The sequence below is a fragment of the Gymnodraco acuticeps genome, unplaced genomic scaffold, assembly GCF_902827175.1.
Source record: "Gymnodraco acuticeps unplaced genomic scaffold, fGymAcu1.1, whole genome shotgun sequence".
In the NCBI taxonomy this organism is placed as follows: Eukaryota; Metazoa; Chordata; class Actinopteri; order Perciformes; family Bathydraconidae; genus Gymnodraco; species Gymnodraco acuticeps.
The window spans coordinates 1-20478 of record NW_022991501.1 but is presented as its reverse complement, the minus strand read 5'-3'; the positions used below and the strand labels follow the sequence as shown (position 1 = coordinate 20478).

Sequence of the window (20478 nt, the reverse complement as noted above, 5' to 3'; positions counted from 1 at the left end):
AGCCCAACATTAGCCACCTTTAGCTTAGCGGTGGTGACGTGAAGTCACGTCACCGTCTGTGCTGTAGTTTCCTTTATAGCCCAACATTAGCCCCTTTAGCTTAGCGGTGGTGACGTGAAGTCATGTGACCGTGCAGTAGTTCCTTTATAAGCCCAACATTAGCCTCCTTTAGCTTAGCAGGTTGGTTGACGTGAAGTCATGTAACCGTGCTGTAGTTCCTTTATAGCCCACCTTAGCCACCTTAGCTTAGCGGTGGTGACGTGAAGTCATGTGATCGTGCTGTAGTTCCTTTATAGCCCAACATTAGCCACCTTTAGCTTAGCGTGGTGAGGTGAAGTCATGTGACCGTGCTGTAGTTCCTTTATAGGCCCAACGTTAGCCACCTTTAGCTTAGCGGTCGGTGACGTGAAGTCATGTGATCGTGCTGTAGTTCCTTTATAGCCCAACATTAGCCACCTTTAGCTTAGCGGTGGTGAGGTGAAGTCATGTGACCGTGCTGTAGTTCCTTTATAGCCCAACGTTAGCCACCTTTAGCTTAGCGGTGGTGACGTGAAGTCATGTGACGTGCTGTAGTTCCTTTATAGCCCAACATTAGCCACCTTTAGCTTAGCGGTGGTGACGTGAAGTCATGTGACCGTGCTGTAGTTCCTTTATAGCCCAACGTTAGCCACCTTTAGCTTAGCGGTGGTGACGTGAAGTCATGTGACCGTGCTGTAGTTCCTTTATAGCCCAACGTTAGCCACCTTTAGCTTAGCGGTGGTGACGTGAAGTCATGTGACGTGCTGTAGTTCCTTTATAGCCCAACTTAGCCACCTTTAGCTTAGCGGTGGTGACGTGAAGTCATGTGACCGTGCTGTAGTTCCTTTATAGCCCAACTTAGCCTCCTTTAGCTTAGCGGTGGTGACGTGAAGTCATGTGATCGTGCTGTAGTTCCTTTATAGCCCAACATTAGCCACCTTTAGCTTAGCGTGGGTGAGGGTGAAGTCATGTGACCGTGCTGTAGTTCCTTTATATAGCTCAACATTAGCCTCATTTAGCTTAGGCGGTGGTGACGTGAAGTCATGTGACCGTGCTGTAGTTCCTTAGCCTAACGTTAGCTTTTTACTTCAGAAAGCATAAAGTGGTGTTAACATGTGGATTATCCTGCTGAACTAAAAGTGTAAATATCATAAATGTTTGTTTCTGCAATAATCCAAAACCCAATGGATAGTAGAAGCATTGAACTGCAGTTTTCTTCTGTAGAAAGCTGCAGATTGTGAAACAGAATCTGTGACACATTTTTTATGATCTCTCTTTCTAAATATGGGAAAGGACTTGTGGGGGTTGTGTGGAAACTGGCCCGTTTGGTGTTCTGATTCATAGCCGATATTCACTTCTTTTGCATACTGCACTATACTCTCGCTGTTGCATACCGCAAATGTCCCCGTTGGGGGATAAAGGAATTCTGATCAATATAATTCTGACATGTTCTTTTTTGTTGTTGTATTTTTCCAGATGCAGGGGGTGCAGCAGAGCAAGGACGACGCTGGTGAGCAACCGGACCCTCGCTGAGCAGAACCTGGACCTGCAGCCCCGCCTGGAGCAGAGGAAGGAGACGCTGACCCAGCGATACGCCCGCCTGGAGAACTTCGAGTCCTTCCAGCTGCGCAAATCCACCCTCGGTACGACACAGTGCACGAAACTCCCAGAAAGATGGTTTTTATTTAAGTCAAAGTCAACTTTATCAATCTTTGAGTTTTGGGTGTACAGACAGAGAGATCGAAATAGTTTACAGTTAAGTCCTTTAAAATGAAATGAATTAAATGAACACATATGTAATTATATTACATCATTGCCTATGCATTGGATTTATCGGATAGGGTAACAACTTCATATTAACAAGTCTGAACAGAAGTCTAGGGCAAATAATAATTGCAAGTCTCTTCAGTGTCACAAAATGAGATGCATTGTGGGACATGTAGTTTATGGGCAACGTGCTTCTGTAAAGCGGCATGTAACAAACTTATTATATTTGTTGCAATCAAACCATTAACAGTATCAGAATAGTATACATACTTATTTAGATTATTTGTGACTTCTGAAATACAAGAAATAAGCAGTTGTGTGCACAGAAGGTTCTGGATCAGTAAGGAACCTGGGATATGATGTGCATTTGAACCTCCAGTCTGAAATATAATACATATTATAATAATATGTAGACGCTGCTGCAGTTCTGAGCTTTCAGTTTGACAGTGAACTCCTCGTGCTGTCAGTCGTCATCAGAGGACATGTTATGTAATGTAATGTTCGTTTTCCCGCATGAAGAAGAACAGACTGAGAGAACCAGTTTGTCCACTTCTCATGTTTCCCATCAGCCCTTTGTCATGTTGCTGCAGGATCTCTCTCGTACAGTAACACCTTCACAGTGCTTCCCTGTGTGAGGGAGAGGGAGGGACTCTTTAAAGTAGAGACACTACAGACTGATATACACCTGAACATCAGCAGGAGAGGACTCTTTAAAGTAGAGACACTACATACTGATATACACCTGAACATCATCAGGAGAGGACTCTTTAAAGTAGAGACACTACATACTGATATACACCTGAACATCAGCAGGAGAGGACTCTTTAAAGTAGAGACACCTACAGACTGATATACACCTGAACATCAGCAGGAGATAACTCTTTAAGTAGAGACACCACATACTGTATACACCTGAACATCAGCAGAGAGAGAACTCTTAAAGTAGAGACACTACAACTGATATACACCTGAACATCAGCCAGGAGAGGACTCTTTAAGAGTAGAGACACTGCCATACCTGATATACACCTGAACATCAGCAGGAGAGGACTCTTTAAAGTAGAGACACACTACTAATATACACCTGAACATCATCAAGAGAGGACTCTTAAGTAGAGACACTACATACTGATACACACCTGAACATTAGCAGGAGAGGACTCTTTAAAGTAGAGACACTACATACTGATATAACCCTGAACATCATCAGGAGAGGACTCTTTAAAGTAGAGACACTACATACTGATATCACACCTGAACATCAGCAGGAGAGGACCTCTTTAAAGTAGAGACACTACATACTGATATACACCTGAACATCATCAGGAGAGGACTCTTTAAAGTAGAGACACTACATACTGATATACACCTGAACATCAGCAGGAGAGGACTCTTTAAAGTAGAGACACTACATACTGATATACACCTGAACATCAGCAGGAGAGAACTCTTTAAAGTAGAGACACCACATACTGATATACACCTGAACATCAGCAGGAGAGGACTCTTTAAAGTAGAGATACTACATACTGATATACACCTGGACATCAGCAGGAGAGGACTCTTTAAAGTAGAGACACTACATACTGATATACACCTGAACATCAGCAGGAGATGACTCTTTAAAGTAGAGACACTACATACTGATATACACCTGAACATCAGCAGGAGAGGACTCTTTAAAGTAGAGACACTGCATACTGATATACACCTGAACATCAGCAGGAGAGGACTCTTTAAAGTAGAGACACTACATACTAATATACACCTGAACATCATCAGGAGAGGACTCTTTAAAGTAGAGACACTACATACTGATACACACCTGAACATTAGCAGGAGAGGACTCTTTAAAGTAGAGACACTACATACTGATATACACCTGAACATCAGCAGGAGAGGACTCTTTAAAGTAGAGACACTACATACTGATATACACCTGAACATCAGCAGGAGATGACTCTTTAAAGTAGAGACACTACATACTGATATACACCTGAACATCAGCAGGAGAGGACTCTTTAAAGTAGAGACACTGCATACTGATATACACCTGAACATCAGCAGGAGAGGACTCTTTAAAGTAGAGACACTACATACTAATATACACCTGCAACATCATCAGGAGAGGACTCTCTTAAAGTAGAGACACTACATACTGATACACACCTGAACATTAGCAGGAGAGGACTCTTTAAGTAGAGACACTACATACTGATATACACCTGGAACATCATCAGGAGAGGACTCTTTAAAGTAGAGACACTACATACTGATATACACCTGAACATCAGCAGAGGAGGACTCTTTAAAGTAGAGACACTACATACTGATATACACCTGAACATCATCAGGAGAGGACTCTTTAAAGTAGAGACACTACATACTGAATATACACCTGAACATCAGCAGGAGAGGACTCTTTAAAGTAGAGACACTACATACTGAATATACACCTGAACATCAGCAGGAGAGAACTCTTTAAAGTAGAGACACCACATACTGATATACACCTGAAACATCAGCAGGAGAGGACTCTTTAAAAGTAGAGACACTACATACTGATATACACCTGAATATCAGCAGGGAGAGGACTCTTTTAAAGTAGAGACACTACATACTGATATACACCTGAACATCAGCAGGAGAGGACTCTTTAAAGGTAGAGACACTACATACTGATATACACCTGAACATCAGCAGGAGAGGACTCTTTAAAGTAGAGATACTACATACTGATACACACCTGAAACATCAGCAGGAGAGGACTCTTTAAAGTAGAGACACTACATACTGATATACACCTGAACATCAGCAGGAGAGGACTCTTTAAAGTAGAGACACTACATACTGATATACACCTGAACATCAGCAGAGAGGACTCTTTAAGTAGAGACACTACATACTGATATACACCTGAACATCAGCAGGAGAGGACTCTTTAAAGTAGAGACACTACATACTGATATACACCTGACATCAGCAGGAGAGGACTCTTTAAAGTAGAGACACTACATACTGATATACACCTGAACATCAAGCAGGAGGAGGACTCTTTAAAGTACAGACAGCATATGATCTCTTTAATGAACCATGGAGCCTATACATTCCTAAATGGCAGTTTTGTGCTTTTTGAGTGAAATATATAATTAAATTACATTTTAACTGCTAAATGTAAGAAAGAAACCTCTGTCTGTTTTCGATTCAATGTAATCTCCACCAGTACAATTTGGGAAACCAACATGACGTCTTCTGCCAAAAATCTTATTGCCAGTAAATTCCCCAATTTAGGAGGAGTCTCGGTCTGACTAATTGTTGTTTGTGGAAACTCTCAAAAGCCGATTCTTTGCTTATTATCAGACCCACCCATGGCAGAAGTGACATAACAAGTTGCATAAGTTTCCCGTAGGTCACATTGAACAAGGAAGGAGTCGACGCTGCTCTTTATGCCGCCGTGAAGTTAATGATTAGTGTTTCACCTCGTTGATGCACAGGCTGATCTGAAGGAGTCTGACTTGACTAAAAGCGTGTTACAAAGCTGCAGCTGGTGATTAAAACCATGTCTTACTGCAAAGGTGCTGCTGCATTTAAAGTATGGACTAACAGCCGTGGAAGAAGATATTTTATCTCAGTAAAAGAGGCATTGCTTCAGTGTAAAAATACTCTATGGAAAGTCCTGCATCTCAAGACGTACTCGAGTGAAAATACCAAAGTGATGGCATCAAAATATACCTTAATTACAAAAAAATAAAAGTACTCGTTATGTAGCGTGGCCCATTTCAGAATCGTGTGTGTGGGCGATAAACTCCACCTGAACACAGCGATGTTAGCCTCTGCAGACCGTTTACATGCACTAAAACATACAGAACACACTACAGGAAAGAGAAAACCCAATTAAGTATAATAGGGCCTCTTTAAGGGCTAAAAGGGAAGTGTTTACAAAAGGCCTGACAGAACCACCTTCTCCTGCAAACATTAAACCCGCCTTCAGCCTGAAAACCTGCAACAACTTCAGTGTTTTTCATTTCAACTCATTTTCAACAACGCCGACATACAGAGGTGGGAGAAGTACTCTGATCTTATACTTGAGTAAAAGTAGAAGTACTCTGATCTTATACTTGAGTAAAAGTAGAAGTACTCTGATCTTATACTTGAGTAAAAGTAGAAGTACTCAGATTGTGTACTTGAGTAAAAGTAGAAGTACTCAGATCTTGTACTTGAGTAAAAGTAGAAGTACTCTGATCTTATACTTGAGTAAAAGTAGAAGTACTCTGATCTTGTACTTGAGTAAAAGTAGAAGTACTCAGATCTTGTATTTGAGTAAAAGTAGAAGTACTCAGATCATGTACTTGAGTAAAAGTAGAAGTACTCTGATCTTATACTTGAGTAAAAGTAGAAGTACTCTGATCTTATACTTGAGTAAAAGTAGAAGTACTCTGAACTTATACTTGAGTAAATGTAGAAGTACTCTGATCTTATACTTGAGTAAAAGTAGAAGTACTCAGATCTTATACTTGAGTAAAAGTAGAAGTACTCTGATCTTATACTTGAGTAAAAGTAGAAGTACTCTGATCTTATACTTGAGTAAATGTAGAAGTACTCAGATCTTGTACTTGAGTAAAAGTAGAAGTACTCAGATCTTGTACTTGAGTAAAAGTAGAAGTACTTAGAGATTGTACTTGAGAAAAAGTAGAAGTACTCTGATCTTGTACTTGAGTAAAAGTAGAAGTACTCTGATCTTATACTTGAGTAAAAGTAGAAGTACTCAGATCTTATACTTGAGTAAAAGTAGAAGTACTCTGATCTTGTACTTGAGTAAGAGTAAAAGTATTCAGATCATGTACTTGAGTAAAAGTAGAAGTACTCAGATCTTGTACTTGAGTAAAAGTAGAAGTACTCAGATCTTGTACTTGAGTAAGAGTAAAAGTATTCAGATCATGTACTTGAGTAAAAGTAGAAGTACTCAGGTCTTGTACTTAAGTAAAAATAGAAGTATTCAGATCGTGTACTTGAGTAAAAGTAGAAGTACTCAGACCTTGTTCTTGAGTAAAAGTAGAAGTACCAGAGTGTAGGAATACTCTGTTACAGTAAAAGTCCTGCATTCAAAATGTTCCTCAAGTGAAAATAGAAAGTATTCTCATCAAAATATAGTGAAAGACAGTAAAAGTATTCGTTGTGCAGATTGGTCCATTTCAGAATAATATATATGATATGTTTTATAATGATTGATCATGAAAGTGTTCTCAAAGCTGGTAAAGGTGCAGCTAGTTTGAATGGCTTTGTATACTGCAGGGGAGCTGGTGGATTTACTCTAGAAACCTGATGTACTTATATGATTCTGTTTTCTTCAAGGTTGTGTCTTCCTGGTCGAATGTACTTATTGTAAGTCGCTTTGGATAAAAGCGTCAGCTAAATGCAATGTAATGTAAGGTGGAACTAAAGTCTGATTTAACACTTGGTTAGATTTCACATCATTCATCCACATCTGTGAAGTAACTAAGGGATTAAATACATGTAGTGGAGTAGAAGTACACATTGAAACACATTGAAACACTCAAGTAAACTACAAGTACCTCAAAAGTGTACTTAAAGTAAATGTACTTAGTTAATTCCCACCTCTGCCCACATACAGCAGCTTCTCAGAGGCTCCTTTCTTAACTGTTTCTCTCTTCGGGTGAACTCCCATTCTGCCCATAACAAGGGGGACTGTGAGGCGTGTCTGCGTGTGATTCTGAGCGGACACAGTGCAGACCATGAGACAGTCATTTAGAGAACGAGTCCACATCGTCCTCTGCTGTAAATCTGAGTAGGAGGGGGAGGGGGAGGGGGGGTGGGATTGGCCTGGCCTGTTTCCCACCCTTTCTCTGGCTGTTTCACACCAGCTTGACTTTGCAGCACAAAAGCCCACTGTGGGCCGTTCTCAGGGGCAGTGGATGGCGATATTTAAGCTGTTGGAGCCCAAAAGAGAGGTGCAGTAATGAGTGCATAACCCGGAAATGAGTCAGCATTTTTTCTGGTGATTGCATTAACGCTTGAGGCTAGCACAAATGTCAGCATTTTACTACTTTGTGTCCCCTGGTCTGGAGGTCAATGGTTTTCTGATCGTGTTTTTTGTCTGAAATAAGGTCTGTGGTTTAAAGAAGCCAAGAAGAGGTGTCAACGTTTTGTTCTACGACATAACATACGTCCCCCACTTGTGAATTTGAAAACAGAGGTTGCTAACAAGTGTCTAAATGAGACGACTAAACGTCATCACGCCCAACATTAGCCTCCTTTAGCTTAGCGGTGGTGACGTGAAGTCAAGTGACCTTGCTGTAGTTCCTTTATAGCCCAACATTAGCCTCCTTTAGCTTAGCGGTGGTGACGTAAAGTCATGTGACCGTGCTGTAGTTCCTTTATAGCCGAACATTAGCCACCTTTAGCTTAGCGGTGGTGACGTGAAGTCAAGTGACCGTGCTCTAGTTCCTTTATAGCCGAACATTAGCCTCCTTTAGCTTAGTGGTGGTGACGTGAAGTCATGTGACCGTGCTGTAGTTCCTTTATAGCTGAACATTAGCCACCTTTAGCTTAGCAGTGGTGACGTGAAGTCATGTGACCGTGCTGTAGTTCCTTTATAGCCCAACATGAGCCTCCTTTAGCTTAGTGGTGGTGACGTGAAGTCATGTGACCGTGCTCTAGTTCCTTTATAGCCGAACATTAGCCTCCTTTAGCTTAGCAGTGGTGACGTGAAGTCATGTGACCGTGCTGTAGTTCCTTTATAGCCGAACATTAGCCACCTTTAGCTTAGCGGTGGTGACGTGAAGTCATGTGACCGTGCTGTAGTTCCTTTATAGCCCAACATTAGCCTCCTTTAGCTTAGCGGTGGTGACGTGAAGTCATGTGACCGTGCTGTAGTTCCTTTATAGCCCAACATTAGCTTTTTACTTCAGAAATCATTAAGTGGTGTTAATATGTGGAGATTATTCTTCTGAACTAAACGAGTAAGTATCATAAACCTTTGTTTGAAATACGTCATCCCTGCACCCCTCATTGGACAGTGAGTAGTAAAACAGAGGAGTTCCTGGAGAACAGTGCAGGGGTGTAACTGAGTGCAAACACAGCAACTACTGTACTGGATCTGGGTCAAACAGATATATTTCTCTGGGCGCCGCCATCCTTCCCCAGCTGCTCCAAAACAAGGAAGGAGAGTGCATTGAAGGCGGACACCGGGTAACCTACATTTGATAAAAGCCATCATTGCTGACAACAAACAACACCACATACTGATGCATCAGTGGCATTATTGCCTTTAGGGCTGCACTGTCTGGTAAAAATAACTAATGCTGGTCATTATTTACTTTCAATTCTGCTGATGTCCAGGTGTATATCAGTATGTAGTGTCTCTACTTTAAAGAGCTCTCTCCTGCTGATGTTCAGGTGTATATTAGTATGTAGTGTCTCTACTTTAAAGAGTCCTCTCCTGCTGATGTTTAGGTGTATATCAGTATGTAGTGTCTCTACTTTAAAGAGCTCTCTCCTGCTGATGTTCAGGTGTATATCAGTATGTAGTGTCTCTACTTTAAAGAGTCCTCTCCTGCTGATGTTCAGGTGTATATCAGTATGTAGTGTCTCTACTTTAAAGAGTCCTCTCCTGCTGATGTTCAGGTGTATATCAGTATGTAGTGTCTCTACTTTAAAGAGTCCTCTCCTGCTGATGTTCAGGTGTATATCAGTATGTAGTGTCTCTACTTTAAAGAGTCCTCTCCTGCTGATGTTCAGGTGTATATCAGTATGCCGTGTCTCTACTTTAAAGAGTTCTCTCCTGCTGATGTTCAGGTGTATATCAGTATGCCGTGTCTCTACTTTAAAGAGTTCTCTCCTGCTGATGTTCAGGTGTATATCAGTATGTAGTGTCTCTACTTTAAAGAGTGCTCTCCTGCTGATGTTCAGGTGTATATCAGTATGTAGTGTCTCTACTTTAAAGAGTCCTCTCCTGCTGATGTTCAGGTGTATATCAGTATGTAGTGTCTCTACTTTAAAGAGTGCTCTCCTGCTGATGTTCAGGTGTATATTAGTATGTAGTGTCTCTACTTTAAAGAGTCCTCACCTGCTGATGTTCAGGTGTATATCAGTATGTAGCGTCTCTACTTTAAAGAGTCCTCTCCTGCTGATCTTCAGGTGTATATCAGTATGTAGTGTCTCTACTTTAAAGAGTCCTCTCCTGCTGATGTTCAGGTGTATATCAGTATGTAGTGTCTCTACGTTAAAGAGTCCTCTCCTGCATATGTTCAGGTGTATATCAGTATGTAGTGTCTCTACTTTAAAGAGTCCTCTCCTGCTGATGTTCAGGTGTATATCAGTATGCAGTGTCTCTACTTTAAAGAGTTCTCTCCTGCTGATGTTCAGGTGTATATCAGTATGTAGTGTCTCTACTTTAAAGAGTTCTCTCCTGCTGATGTTCAGGTGTATATCAGTATGTAGTGTCTCTACTTTAAAGAGTGCTCTCCTGCTGATGTTCAGGTGTATATCAGTATGTAGTGTCTCTACTTTAAAGAGTCCTCTCCTGCTGATGTTCAGGTGTATATCAGTATGTAGCGTCTCTACTTTAAAGAGTCCTCTCCTGCTGATGTTCAGGTGTATATCAGTATGTAGTGTCTCTACGTTAAAGAGTCCTCTCCTGCTGATGTTCAGGTGTATATCAGTAGGTAGTGTCTCTACTTTAAAGAGTCCTCTCCTGCTGATGTCAGGTGTATATCAGTATGTAGTGTCTCTACTTTAAAGAGTCCTCTCCTGCTGATGTTCAGGTGTATATCAGATATGTAGTGTCTCTACTTTAAAGAGTCCTCTCCTGCTGATGTTCAGGTGTATATCAGTATGTAGTGTCACTACTTTAAAGAGTCCTCTCCTGCTGATGTTTCAGGTGTATATCAGTATGTAGGTGTCTCTACTTTAAAGAGTCCTCTCCTGCTGATGTTCAGGTGTATATCAGTATGTACTGTCTCTAACATTTAAAAGATGTTCTCTCCTGCTGATGTTCAGGTGTAATATCAGTATGTAGTGTCTACTTTAAAGATGCTCTCCTGCTGATGTTCAGGTGTATATTAGTATGTAGTGTCTCTACTTTAAAGAGTCCTCTCCTGCTGATGTTCAGGTGTATATCAGTATGTAGTGTCTCTACTTTAAAGAGTCCTCTCCTGCTGATGTTCAGGTGTATATCAGTATGTAGTGTCACTACTTTAAAAGAGTCCTCTCCCTGCTGATGTTCAGGTGTATATCAGTATGTAGTGTCTCTACTTTAAAGAGTCCTCTCCTGCTGATGTTCAGGTGTATATCAGTATGTAGTGTCTCTACTTTAAAGAGTCCTCTCCTGCTGATGTTCAGGTGTATATCAGTATGTAGTGTCTCTACTTTAAAGAGTCCTCTCCTGCTGATGTTCAGGTGTATATCAGTATGTAGTGTCTCTACTTTAAAGAGTCCTCTCCTGCTGATGTTCTGGTGTCTATCAGTATGTAGTGTCACTACTTTAAAGAGTCCTCTCCTGCTGATGTTCAGGTGTATATCAGTATGTAGTGTCACTACTTTAAAGAGTCCTCTCCTGCTGATGTTCAGGTGTATATCAGTATGTAGTGTCTCTACTTTAAAGAGTCCTCTCCTGCTGATGTTCAGGTGCATATCAGTATGTAGTGTCTCTACTTTAAAGAGTCCTCTCCTGCTGATGTTCAGGTGTATATCAGTATGTAGTATCTCTACTTTAAAGAGTCCTCTCCTGCTGATGCTCAGGTGTATATCAGTATGTAGTGTCTCTACTTTAAAGAGTCCTCTCCTGCTAACGTTCAGGTGTATATCAGTATGTAGTGTCTCTACTTTAAAGAGTCCTCTCCTGCTGATGTTCAGGTGTATATCAGTATGTAGTGTCTCTACTTTAAAGAGTCCTCTCCTGCTGATGTTCAGGTGTATATCAGTATGTAGTGTCTCTACTTTAAAGAGTTCTCTCCTGCTGATGTTCAGGTGTATATCAGTATGTAGTGTCTCTACTTTAAAGAGTGCTCTCCTGCTGATGTTCAGGTGTATATCAGTATGTAGTGTCTCTACTTTAAAGAGTCCTCTCCTGCTGATGTTCAGGTGTATATCAGTATGTAGTGTCTCTACTTTAAAGAGTCCTCTCCTGCTGATGTTCAGGTGTATATCAGTATGTAGTGTCTCTACTTTAAAGAGTCCTCTCCTGCTGATGTTCAGGTGTATATCAGTATGTAGTGTCTCTACTTTAAAGAGTCCTCTCCTGCTGATGTTCAGGTGTATATCAGTATGTAGTGTCTCTACTTTAAAGAGTCCTCTCCTGCTGATGTTCAGGTGTATATCAGTATGTAGTGTCTCTACTTTAAAGAGTCCTCTCCTGCTGATGTTCAGGTGTATATCAGTATGTAGTGTCTCTACTTTAAAGAGTCCTCTCCTGCTGATGTTCAGGTGTATATCAGTATGTAGTGTCACTACTTTAAAGAGTCCTCTCCTGCTGATGTTCAGGTGTATATCAGTATGTAGTGTCACTACTTTAAAGAGTCCTCTCCTGCTGATGTTCAGGTGTATATCAGTATGTAGTGTCACTACTTTAAAGAGTCCTCTCCTGCTGATGTTCAGGTGTATATCAGTATGTAGTGTCACTACTTTAAAGAGTCCTCTCCTGCTGATGTTCAGGTGTATATCAGTATGTAGTGTCTCTACTTTAAAGAGTCCTCTCCTGCTGATGTTCAGGTGCATATCAGTATGTAGTGTCTCTACTTTAAAGAGTCCTCTCCTGCTGATGTTCAGGTGTATATCAGTATGTAGTGTCTCTACTTTAAAGAGTCCTCTCCTGCTGATGTTCAGGTGTATATCAGTATGTAGTGTCTCTACTTTAAAGAGTCCTCTCCTGCTGATGTTCAGGTGTATATCAGTATGTAGTGTCTCTACTTTAAAGAGTCCTCTCCTGCTGATGTTCAGGTGTATATCTGTATGTAGTGTCTCTACTTTAAAGAGTCCTCTCCTGCTGATGTTCAGGTGTATATCAGTATGTAGTGTCTCTACTTTAAAGAGTCCTCTCCTGCTGATGTTCAGGTGTATATCAGTATGTAGTGTCTCTACTTTAAAGAGTCCTCTCCTGCTGATGTTCAGGTGTATATCAGTATGTAGTGTCTCTACTTTAAAGAGTCCTCTCCTGCTGATGTTCAGGTGTATATCAGTATGTAGTGTCTCTACTTTAAAGAGTCCTCTCCTGCTGATGTTCAGGTGTATATCAGTATGTAGTGTCTCTACTTTAAAGAGTCCTCTCCTGCTGATGTTCAGGTGTATATCAGTATGTAGTGTCTCTACTTTAAAGAGTCCTCTCCTGCTGATGTTCAGGTGTATATCAGTATGTAGTGTCTCTACTTTAAAGAGTCCTCTCCCTGCTGATGTTCAGGTGTATATCTGTATGTAGTGTCTCTACTTTAAAGAGTCCTCTCCTGCTGATGTTCAGGTGTATATCAGTATGTAGTGTCTCTACTTTAAAGAGTCCTCTCCTGCTGATGTTCAGGTGTATATCAGTATGTAGTGTCTCTACTTTAAAGAGTCCTCTCCTGCTGATGTTCAGGTGTATATCAGTATGTAGTGTCTCTACTTTAAAGAGTCCTCTCCTGCTGATGTTCAGGTGTATATCAGTATGTAGTGTCTCTACTTTAAAGAGTCCTCTCCTGCTGATGTTCAGGTGTATATCTGTATGTAGTGTCTCTACTTTAAAGAGTCCTCTCCTGTTGATGTTCAGGTGTATATCAGTATGTAGTGTCTCTACATGTCTCCATGCTTTAATGTGCTGCAGCACCTCTTTTCACCCTCTGTCTGAAACCAGAGCCCAGTCAGCTCTGATTGGTTAGCTGGCCGGCTCTGTTGTGATCGTCATGTGATTAAGTCTTTATCTGAGTTCATGCATGATTCATAGTCAGCCTGCATGCTGTAGAATAACATATCAGGTTAGACCGTAGCCTGTCTGTAATTAAATGTCCTGTTTATTGTGTGGAGGCAGGAGGAATGACGGACACATTTCTGTACTTCAAATCAGTAACTAGTGGTGTGTTTGCTGGAGAGCCACCATGCATAAGCAGAGGTGGGAAGTAGTGGAGTACAAATACTTTGTTACTGTACATATTTCTGGTATCAGTACTTTACTCCACTACTTATTTTTCTGACGACTTTTTACTTTGACTTCTTCCATGTTGAACCCAAATACCTGTACTTTCTACTTCTTACATGTTGAACACAAATACCTGTACTTTCTACTTCTTACATGTTGAACACAAATACCTGTACTTTCTACTTCTTACATGTTGAACTCAAATACCTGTACTTTCTACTTCTTACATGTTGAACCCAAATACCTGTACTTTCTACTTCTTACATGTTGAACCCAAATACCTGTACTTTCTACTTCTTACGTGTTGAACACAAATACCTGTACTTTCTACTTCTTACATGTTGAACACAAATACCTGTACTTTCTACTTCTTACATGTTGAACCCAAATACCTGTACTTTCTACTTCTCTCATGTTAAACACAAATACCTGTACTTTCTACTTCTTACATTTTGAACACAAATACCTGTACTTTCTACTTCTTACATGTTGAACACAAATACCTGTACTTTCTACTTCTTACATGTTGAACACAAATACCTGTACTTTCTACTTCTTACATGTTGAACACAAATACCTGTACTTTCTACTTCTTACATGTTGAACACAAATACCTGTACCTTCTACTTCTTACATGTTGAACACAAATACCTGTACTTTCTACTTCTCACATGTTGAACACAAATACCTGTACTTTCTACTTCTTACATGTTGAACACAAATACCTGTACTTTCTACTTCTTACATGTTGAACACAAATACCTGTACTTTCTACTTCTTACATGTTGAACACAAATACCTGTACTTTCTACTTCTTACATGTTGAACTCAAATACCTGTACTTTCTACTTCTTACATGTTGAACACAAATACCTGTACTTTCTACTTCTTACATGTTGAACTCAAATACCTGTACTTTCTACTTCTCTCATGTTAAACACAAATACCTGAACTTTCTACTTCTTACATGTTGGACACAAATACCTGTACTTTCTACTTCTAACATGTTGAACTCAAATACCTGTACTTTCTACTTCTTACATGTTGAACTCAAATACCTGTACTTTCTACTTCTTACATGTTGAACACAAATACCTGTACTTTCTACTTCTTACATGTTGAACTCAAATACCTGTACTTTCTACTTCTCACATGTTGACACAAATACCTGTACTTTCTACTTCTTACATGTTGAACACAAATACCTGTACTTTCTACTTCTTACATGTTGAACACAAATACCTGTACTTTCTACTTCTTACATGTTGAACTCAAATACCTGTACTTTCTACTTCTTACATGTTGAACTCAAATACCTGTACTTTCTACTTCTCACATGTTGAACACAAATACCTGTACTTTCTACTTCTCTCATTCTCCAAACAGCTGGTTCCTTTAGTCTGAATGTGTGTTTGATGCGTGATCATTATTCTTTAGAGTCATTGTGTGCCTATTGATTTGAACACGATCCGTGTATCCATCATTTCCTGGTCTTCTCTAAAGAAGAGGGACCAATGGAAACGTTGTCATGTTGCCGTTGTTCAGCATGGAAACATTCATTAGCTAACAATGACATTATTGTTCTATTAATATAAAGGGAGGTCAGGTACTCTTTAAAGCAGCTGCTAGTTATGGGTACTTTTTACTTAAGGACATTTCAAAGCCTCTTTACCTTTAGTAAACAAGCACCTTAGAGAGGTGCTGGATGACTGATTTTTGCTTTGGACCCTGAAGGCAGCATCTCCCTGGTTCAATGGGATTTCTCCATTTGATTTTGGATCATTGCAGAAAGAATCTCTGTGTCAAACACACGTTTATGATTCTTACACGTTTTAGTTCAGCAGGATAAACTCCACATTTAAAAACCACTAAAAAAATGGCTAATGTTGGGCTATAAAGGAACTACAGCACGGTCACATGACTTCACTTCACCATCGCTAAGCTAAAGGAGGCTAATGTTGGGCTATAAAGGAACTACAGCACAGTCACATGACTTCACGTCACCACCGCTAAGCTAAAGGAGGCTAATGTTGGGCTATACAGGAACTACAGCACAGTCACATGACTTCACGTCACCACCGCTAAGCTAAAGGTGGCTAACGTTGGGCTATAAAGGAGCTTCAGCACGGTCACATGACTTCACGTCACCGCCGCTAAGCTAAAGTTGGCTAATGTTGGGCTATAAAGGAACTACAGCACGGTCACATGACTTCACTTCACCACCGCTAAGCTAAAGGTGGCTAACGTTGGGCTATAAAGGAACTACAGCACGGTCACATGACTTCACCTCACAACCGCTAAGCTAAAGGTGGCTAATGTTGGGCTATAAAGGAACTACAGCACGGTCACATGACTTCACTTCACCACCGCTAAGCTAAAGGTGGCTAATGTTGGGCTATAAAGGAACTACAGCACGGTCACATGACTTCACGTCACCACCGCTAAGCTAAAGGTGGCTAATGTTAGGCTATAAAGGAACTACAGCACGGTCACATGACTTCACGTCACAACCGCTAAGCTAAAGGTGGCTAATGTTGGGCTATAAAGGAACTACAGCATGGTCACATGACTTCACATCACCACCGCTAAGCTAAAGGTGGCTAATGTTGGACTATAAAGGAACTACAGCACGGTCACATGACTTCACGTCACCACCGCTAAGCTAAAGGTGGCTAACGTTGGGTTGAACCACAGCAGGTGCTCCTCAGATGTCCTCATTGAAACGAGTTCGGGAAATTGTCCTTCTGATTGTGTCATAGAATAGAATAGAATATGGCCCCTTTTTTAAGGAGCCGTTTTAAATCAGTCCAATGTGTGTTTAGGTGGGGTCCTTAAGTATAATAACATTTTATTTCTTTTTATTTCACAGACCACACGTCAGGAAACACCTCCCTGGACATTCTGCTGGCCCTTCTTCAGGCGGAGGGAGCTAAAATAGAGGAGGAGACAGAGGTGAGCATTATTTCTTTCTCCATGATGACTCCATGTTTCCCTCAGTAACATCAGACAGTCATTTATATACCTGATGTCCTCCCTACAGAGGAGGCATTGTTCAGTCCAACCCTCCTTTTGCAGAGCATGTGGGCAGAAAGACTACATTTGAGGTCAACATATTTATTCCTGCAATATCTACCTGTCCTGTCCTGACCTATTGTGCAAATCATTAAAGTGGTTATCCCAAAATTAGAGATGTTACAAACTACTAATTTAACCAAAAGATTAGATGACATAAGGAACTTGTGTATGATATCCCATACAACTATTCAGGTGTCAGAGCTGCAAAAAGCAATACTGTACAAAGTTAACAAAATAAAATGATAATGCAGACTTGCTGTTGGAGGGTTTGATAACTTCCTGTTGAAGGCTTTAATAACTTCTTGTTGGAGGCTTTACTAACTTCCTATTTAAGGTTTAATAACTTCCTGTTGGAGGCTTTAATAACTTACTATTGGAGGCTTTAATAACTTCCTATTTAAGGTTTAATAACTTCCTGTTGGAGGATTTAATAACTTACTATTGGAGGCTTTAATAACTTACTATTGGAGGCTTTAATAACTTACTATTGGAGGGTTTAACAACTTCCTATTTAAGGTTTAATAACTTCCTATTGGAGGGTTAAATAACTTCCTATTTAAGGTTTAATAACTTCCTGTTGGAGGGTTTAATAACTTCCTATTTCAGGTTTAATAACTTCCTATTGGAGGGTTTAACAACTTCCTATTTAAGGTTTAATAACTTCCTATTGGAGGGTTAAATAACTTCCTATTTAAGGTTTAATAACTTCCTATTGGAGGCTTTAATAACTTCCTATTGGAGGCTTTAATAACTTCCTATTTAAGGTTTAATAACTTCCTGTTGGAGGGTTTAATAACTTCCTGTTGGAGGGTTTAATAACTTCCTGTTGGAGGCTTTAATAACTTCCTATTTCAGGTTTAATAACTTCCTGTTGGAGGCTTTAATAACTTGCTATTGGAGGGTTTAATAACTTCCTATTTAAGGTTTAATAACTTCCTATTTGAGGCTTTAATAACTTCCTATTTGAGGCTTTAATAACTTCCTATTTAAGGTTTAATAACTTCCTGTTGGAGGGTTTAATAACTTCCTATTTGAGGCTTTAATAACTTCCTATTTAAGGTTTAATAACTTCCTGTTGGAGGGTTTAATAACTTCCTGTTGGAGGGTTTAATAACTTGCTGTTGGAGGGTTTAATAACTTCCTGTTGGAGGTTTAATAACTTCCTGTTGGAGGGTTTGATATATTCCTGTTGGAGGGGTTGATAACTTCCTGTTGGAGGGGTTGATAACTTCCTGTTGGAGGGGTTGATAACTTCCTGTTGGAGGGTTTGATAACTTCCTGTTGGAGGGTTTTATAACCCTCTCCCACTCCCCACTTGTTAGTTTGAAATTGACCCTAAACCACAGGACTATTCTCTGTCTGCAGAACATGGCCGACTGCTTCCTGGACGGAGACATGCCTCTGGACTCCTTCATCGACTCGTACCAGAGCAACAGGAAGCTGGCCCACCTGCGGAGGGTGAAGATCGAGAAGCTTCAGGAGATGGTGATGAACGGCCATCGGCTCCCCACGGTCCCAAACTCTCGATCTCAGGACGTTCCTTCGTCTGTCGCCTCGCTGATTAACGGCAGCAGCGGATCGTCTCCCGCTGCTCAACCCAGGAGGAAAAACCCTCCGTCCCAACCGGCGCCAATTCTCAACCAATATCCCGCCGCCGAACCCCCTGCTGTCTACTCTCCGTACCCGCCGATTCCTCCCAGAACGGGTCAACCTTTCCCCAACGTCTCTTCTGGATACCCCGCCCACTTCATGTCTCAGTACCCCCCCGCCGTGCCTCAGAGGCCCGCCCCTCGTCTGGCCCCGACGCCCGGCTTCATCATGCAGTAAACAACACTCTTGACTTTTTAATCACTTTACTGGAAAAACTCCTCTTGAGAACTATTTTTCTACGACGCCTTCTCGGGGGAAATCGCGGGAAACAAGGCGGACGTGCAGCGGCTGGTCGGGTCGGCTGAAGCAGATCTTATCCCCGAAAAAGTGGATTTCTTTTGCGCTCACTCCCATTATCTTAACACTCCAGATCGGCCTCGCTGCCCTGCGTCCCTCCAGAGTAAGCGCAGGAGGATCTTTCTCTCAGCACCTTTCAAACAAGCTTTTCCGGAGCACATTTAAAAATAAAAGATTTGATTTCCACCCGCAGCATAATGAATCAGCGGTATATGCAAACAAAGAGAGACCCTAATTACTGTGCAGGCTTCAGGAGAATCTGCATCTATGCTGTGATTTTACTTTCTCTTTTTTATTCTAAATTCACAAGGTACATAGGAACATATTGAAGCTTCTTTTTTTATAAAATATAGTACTAATGGAGTTAATATTAGACTGATATTAACGTGTGTGAAGGTGTTTTTTCTCGGGGTGTCTCCTGGTCCAAGAGGGCCGAGCGTTGACCTCAGAAGTCAAAGGGAGTGGAAGAAGAGACGATGAACTGTCGTAGTAATCGAGGAGGCGAGTGCAGCCTCGTGCTAAATGAAGGATTTTGTATAGCCATACTGATGTTCTCCGTGGGTTCTTGTCGTCCTGCAGCACTCCTTTATACTGTCCTCTGTCTTAAGGTGCGTTCACAACCGGACGTGGAGCGAATGTTTGCCTTTAAAGTTTGACCGCGGCATCGTTGGCGTTTACTCGCGTCACCCAAAGTAGATGCGCTGTCGAGGAGGTGGGGCTTATCTCCATATAGATACCAACACTAACATATATGCCATGGTGTAAATATAATACACAAAATGATGCTGGAATAACATGATACTGATATCGTTGCATGTAATGGATATCAATCAGGCTATGCTAAGCTACCGTAGCAGATTCTCTGTCCCGCACAAAATAACATCATACAGACAATAATAAAGCACAGACTGTATTTGCCGTGGACCGTCTGTGGTTTGTACACTTTTGAAAACACTGATATTTCTATTTCTCCCGTTTCTGAACAAGTAGGAGGAAATGTGTGCTCACGGCTAACGGCTGCTGTATGGTTGTATGTGTCAACAACGGCAGAAACGACCGATGGAGATTCTCACCGCTGATTGACTTTTTGTAAAAAATAGTCAACCAAATGTATCGCTGGAGTTGAAAAATTGAAGTCTTATGAATACAGCGTAGCCATATCATCAGTTTCATTGGCGCCGCCGTCTTTTCATTGACTTTAAATGCAAAATATTCGCTCCCCGTCCGTTGTGAACGCTCCGTTAATGTTGGGATTGGAGATTAGTGCCAACAGCTCTTTGGATCTCGTCTGGTTCTGTCACCGAGCACCAAAGATCACTCCAAACTTTTTTTATTTTAAGTGAGACATGTAGTCAAACCATTGTTCCCAACATATCTGTGTGTTGCTCGAACACTCTTTTTGTAAAGCGAGACATTGTTTTCTTCAGGAGGAACTTGCCAGGTCCACCAGGCTTTGGGAGAAAATGTTGTTTTTTGTGAAAATCACTCCCGTCGCTGTGCACTGTTGAAGAGCCGCGAGTGCCTACACTTGAAGTATCACGTCCTGCTGA

General features: G+C 41.0%; 1 protein-coding gene across 1 annotated transcript in view; it reads left to right on the top strand.

Annotated features, from left to right (window-relative positions):
* Nucleotides 1–19841, top strand: part of LOC117533170 (vacuolar protein sorting-associated protein 37B-like) — a 45524-nt gene extending 25683 nt beyond the window's left edge. Inside the window, 4 exon segments of the mRNA XM_034196816.1 lie at nucleotides 1495–1520; nucleotides 1522–1661; nucleotides 16776–16858; nucleotides 18347–19841. Coding sequence (XP_034052707.1) covers nucleotides 1495–1520; nucleotides 1522–1661; nucleotides 16776–16858; nucleotides 18347–18808 — 711 coding nt within the window. The 3' untranslated portion in view covers nucleotides 18809–19841.
* The last annotated feature ends 637 nt before the right edge of the window (nucleotides 19842–20478 follow it).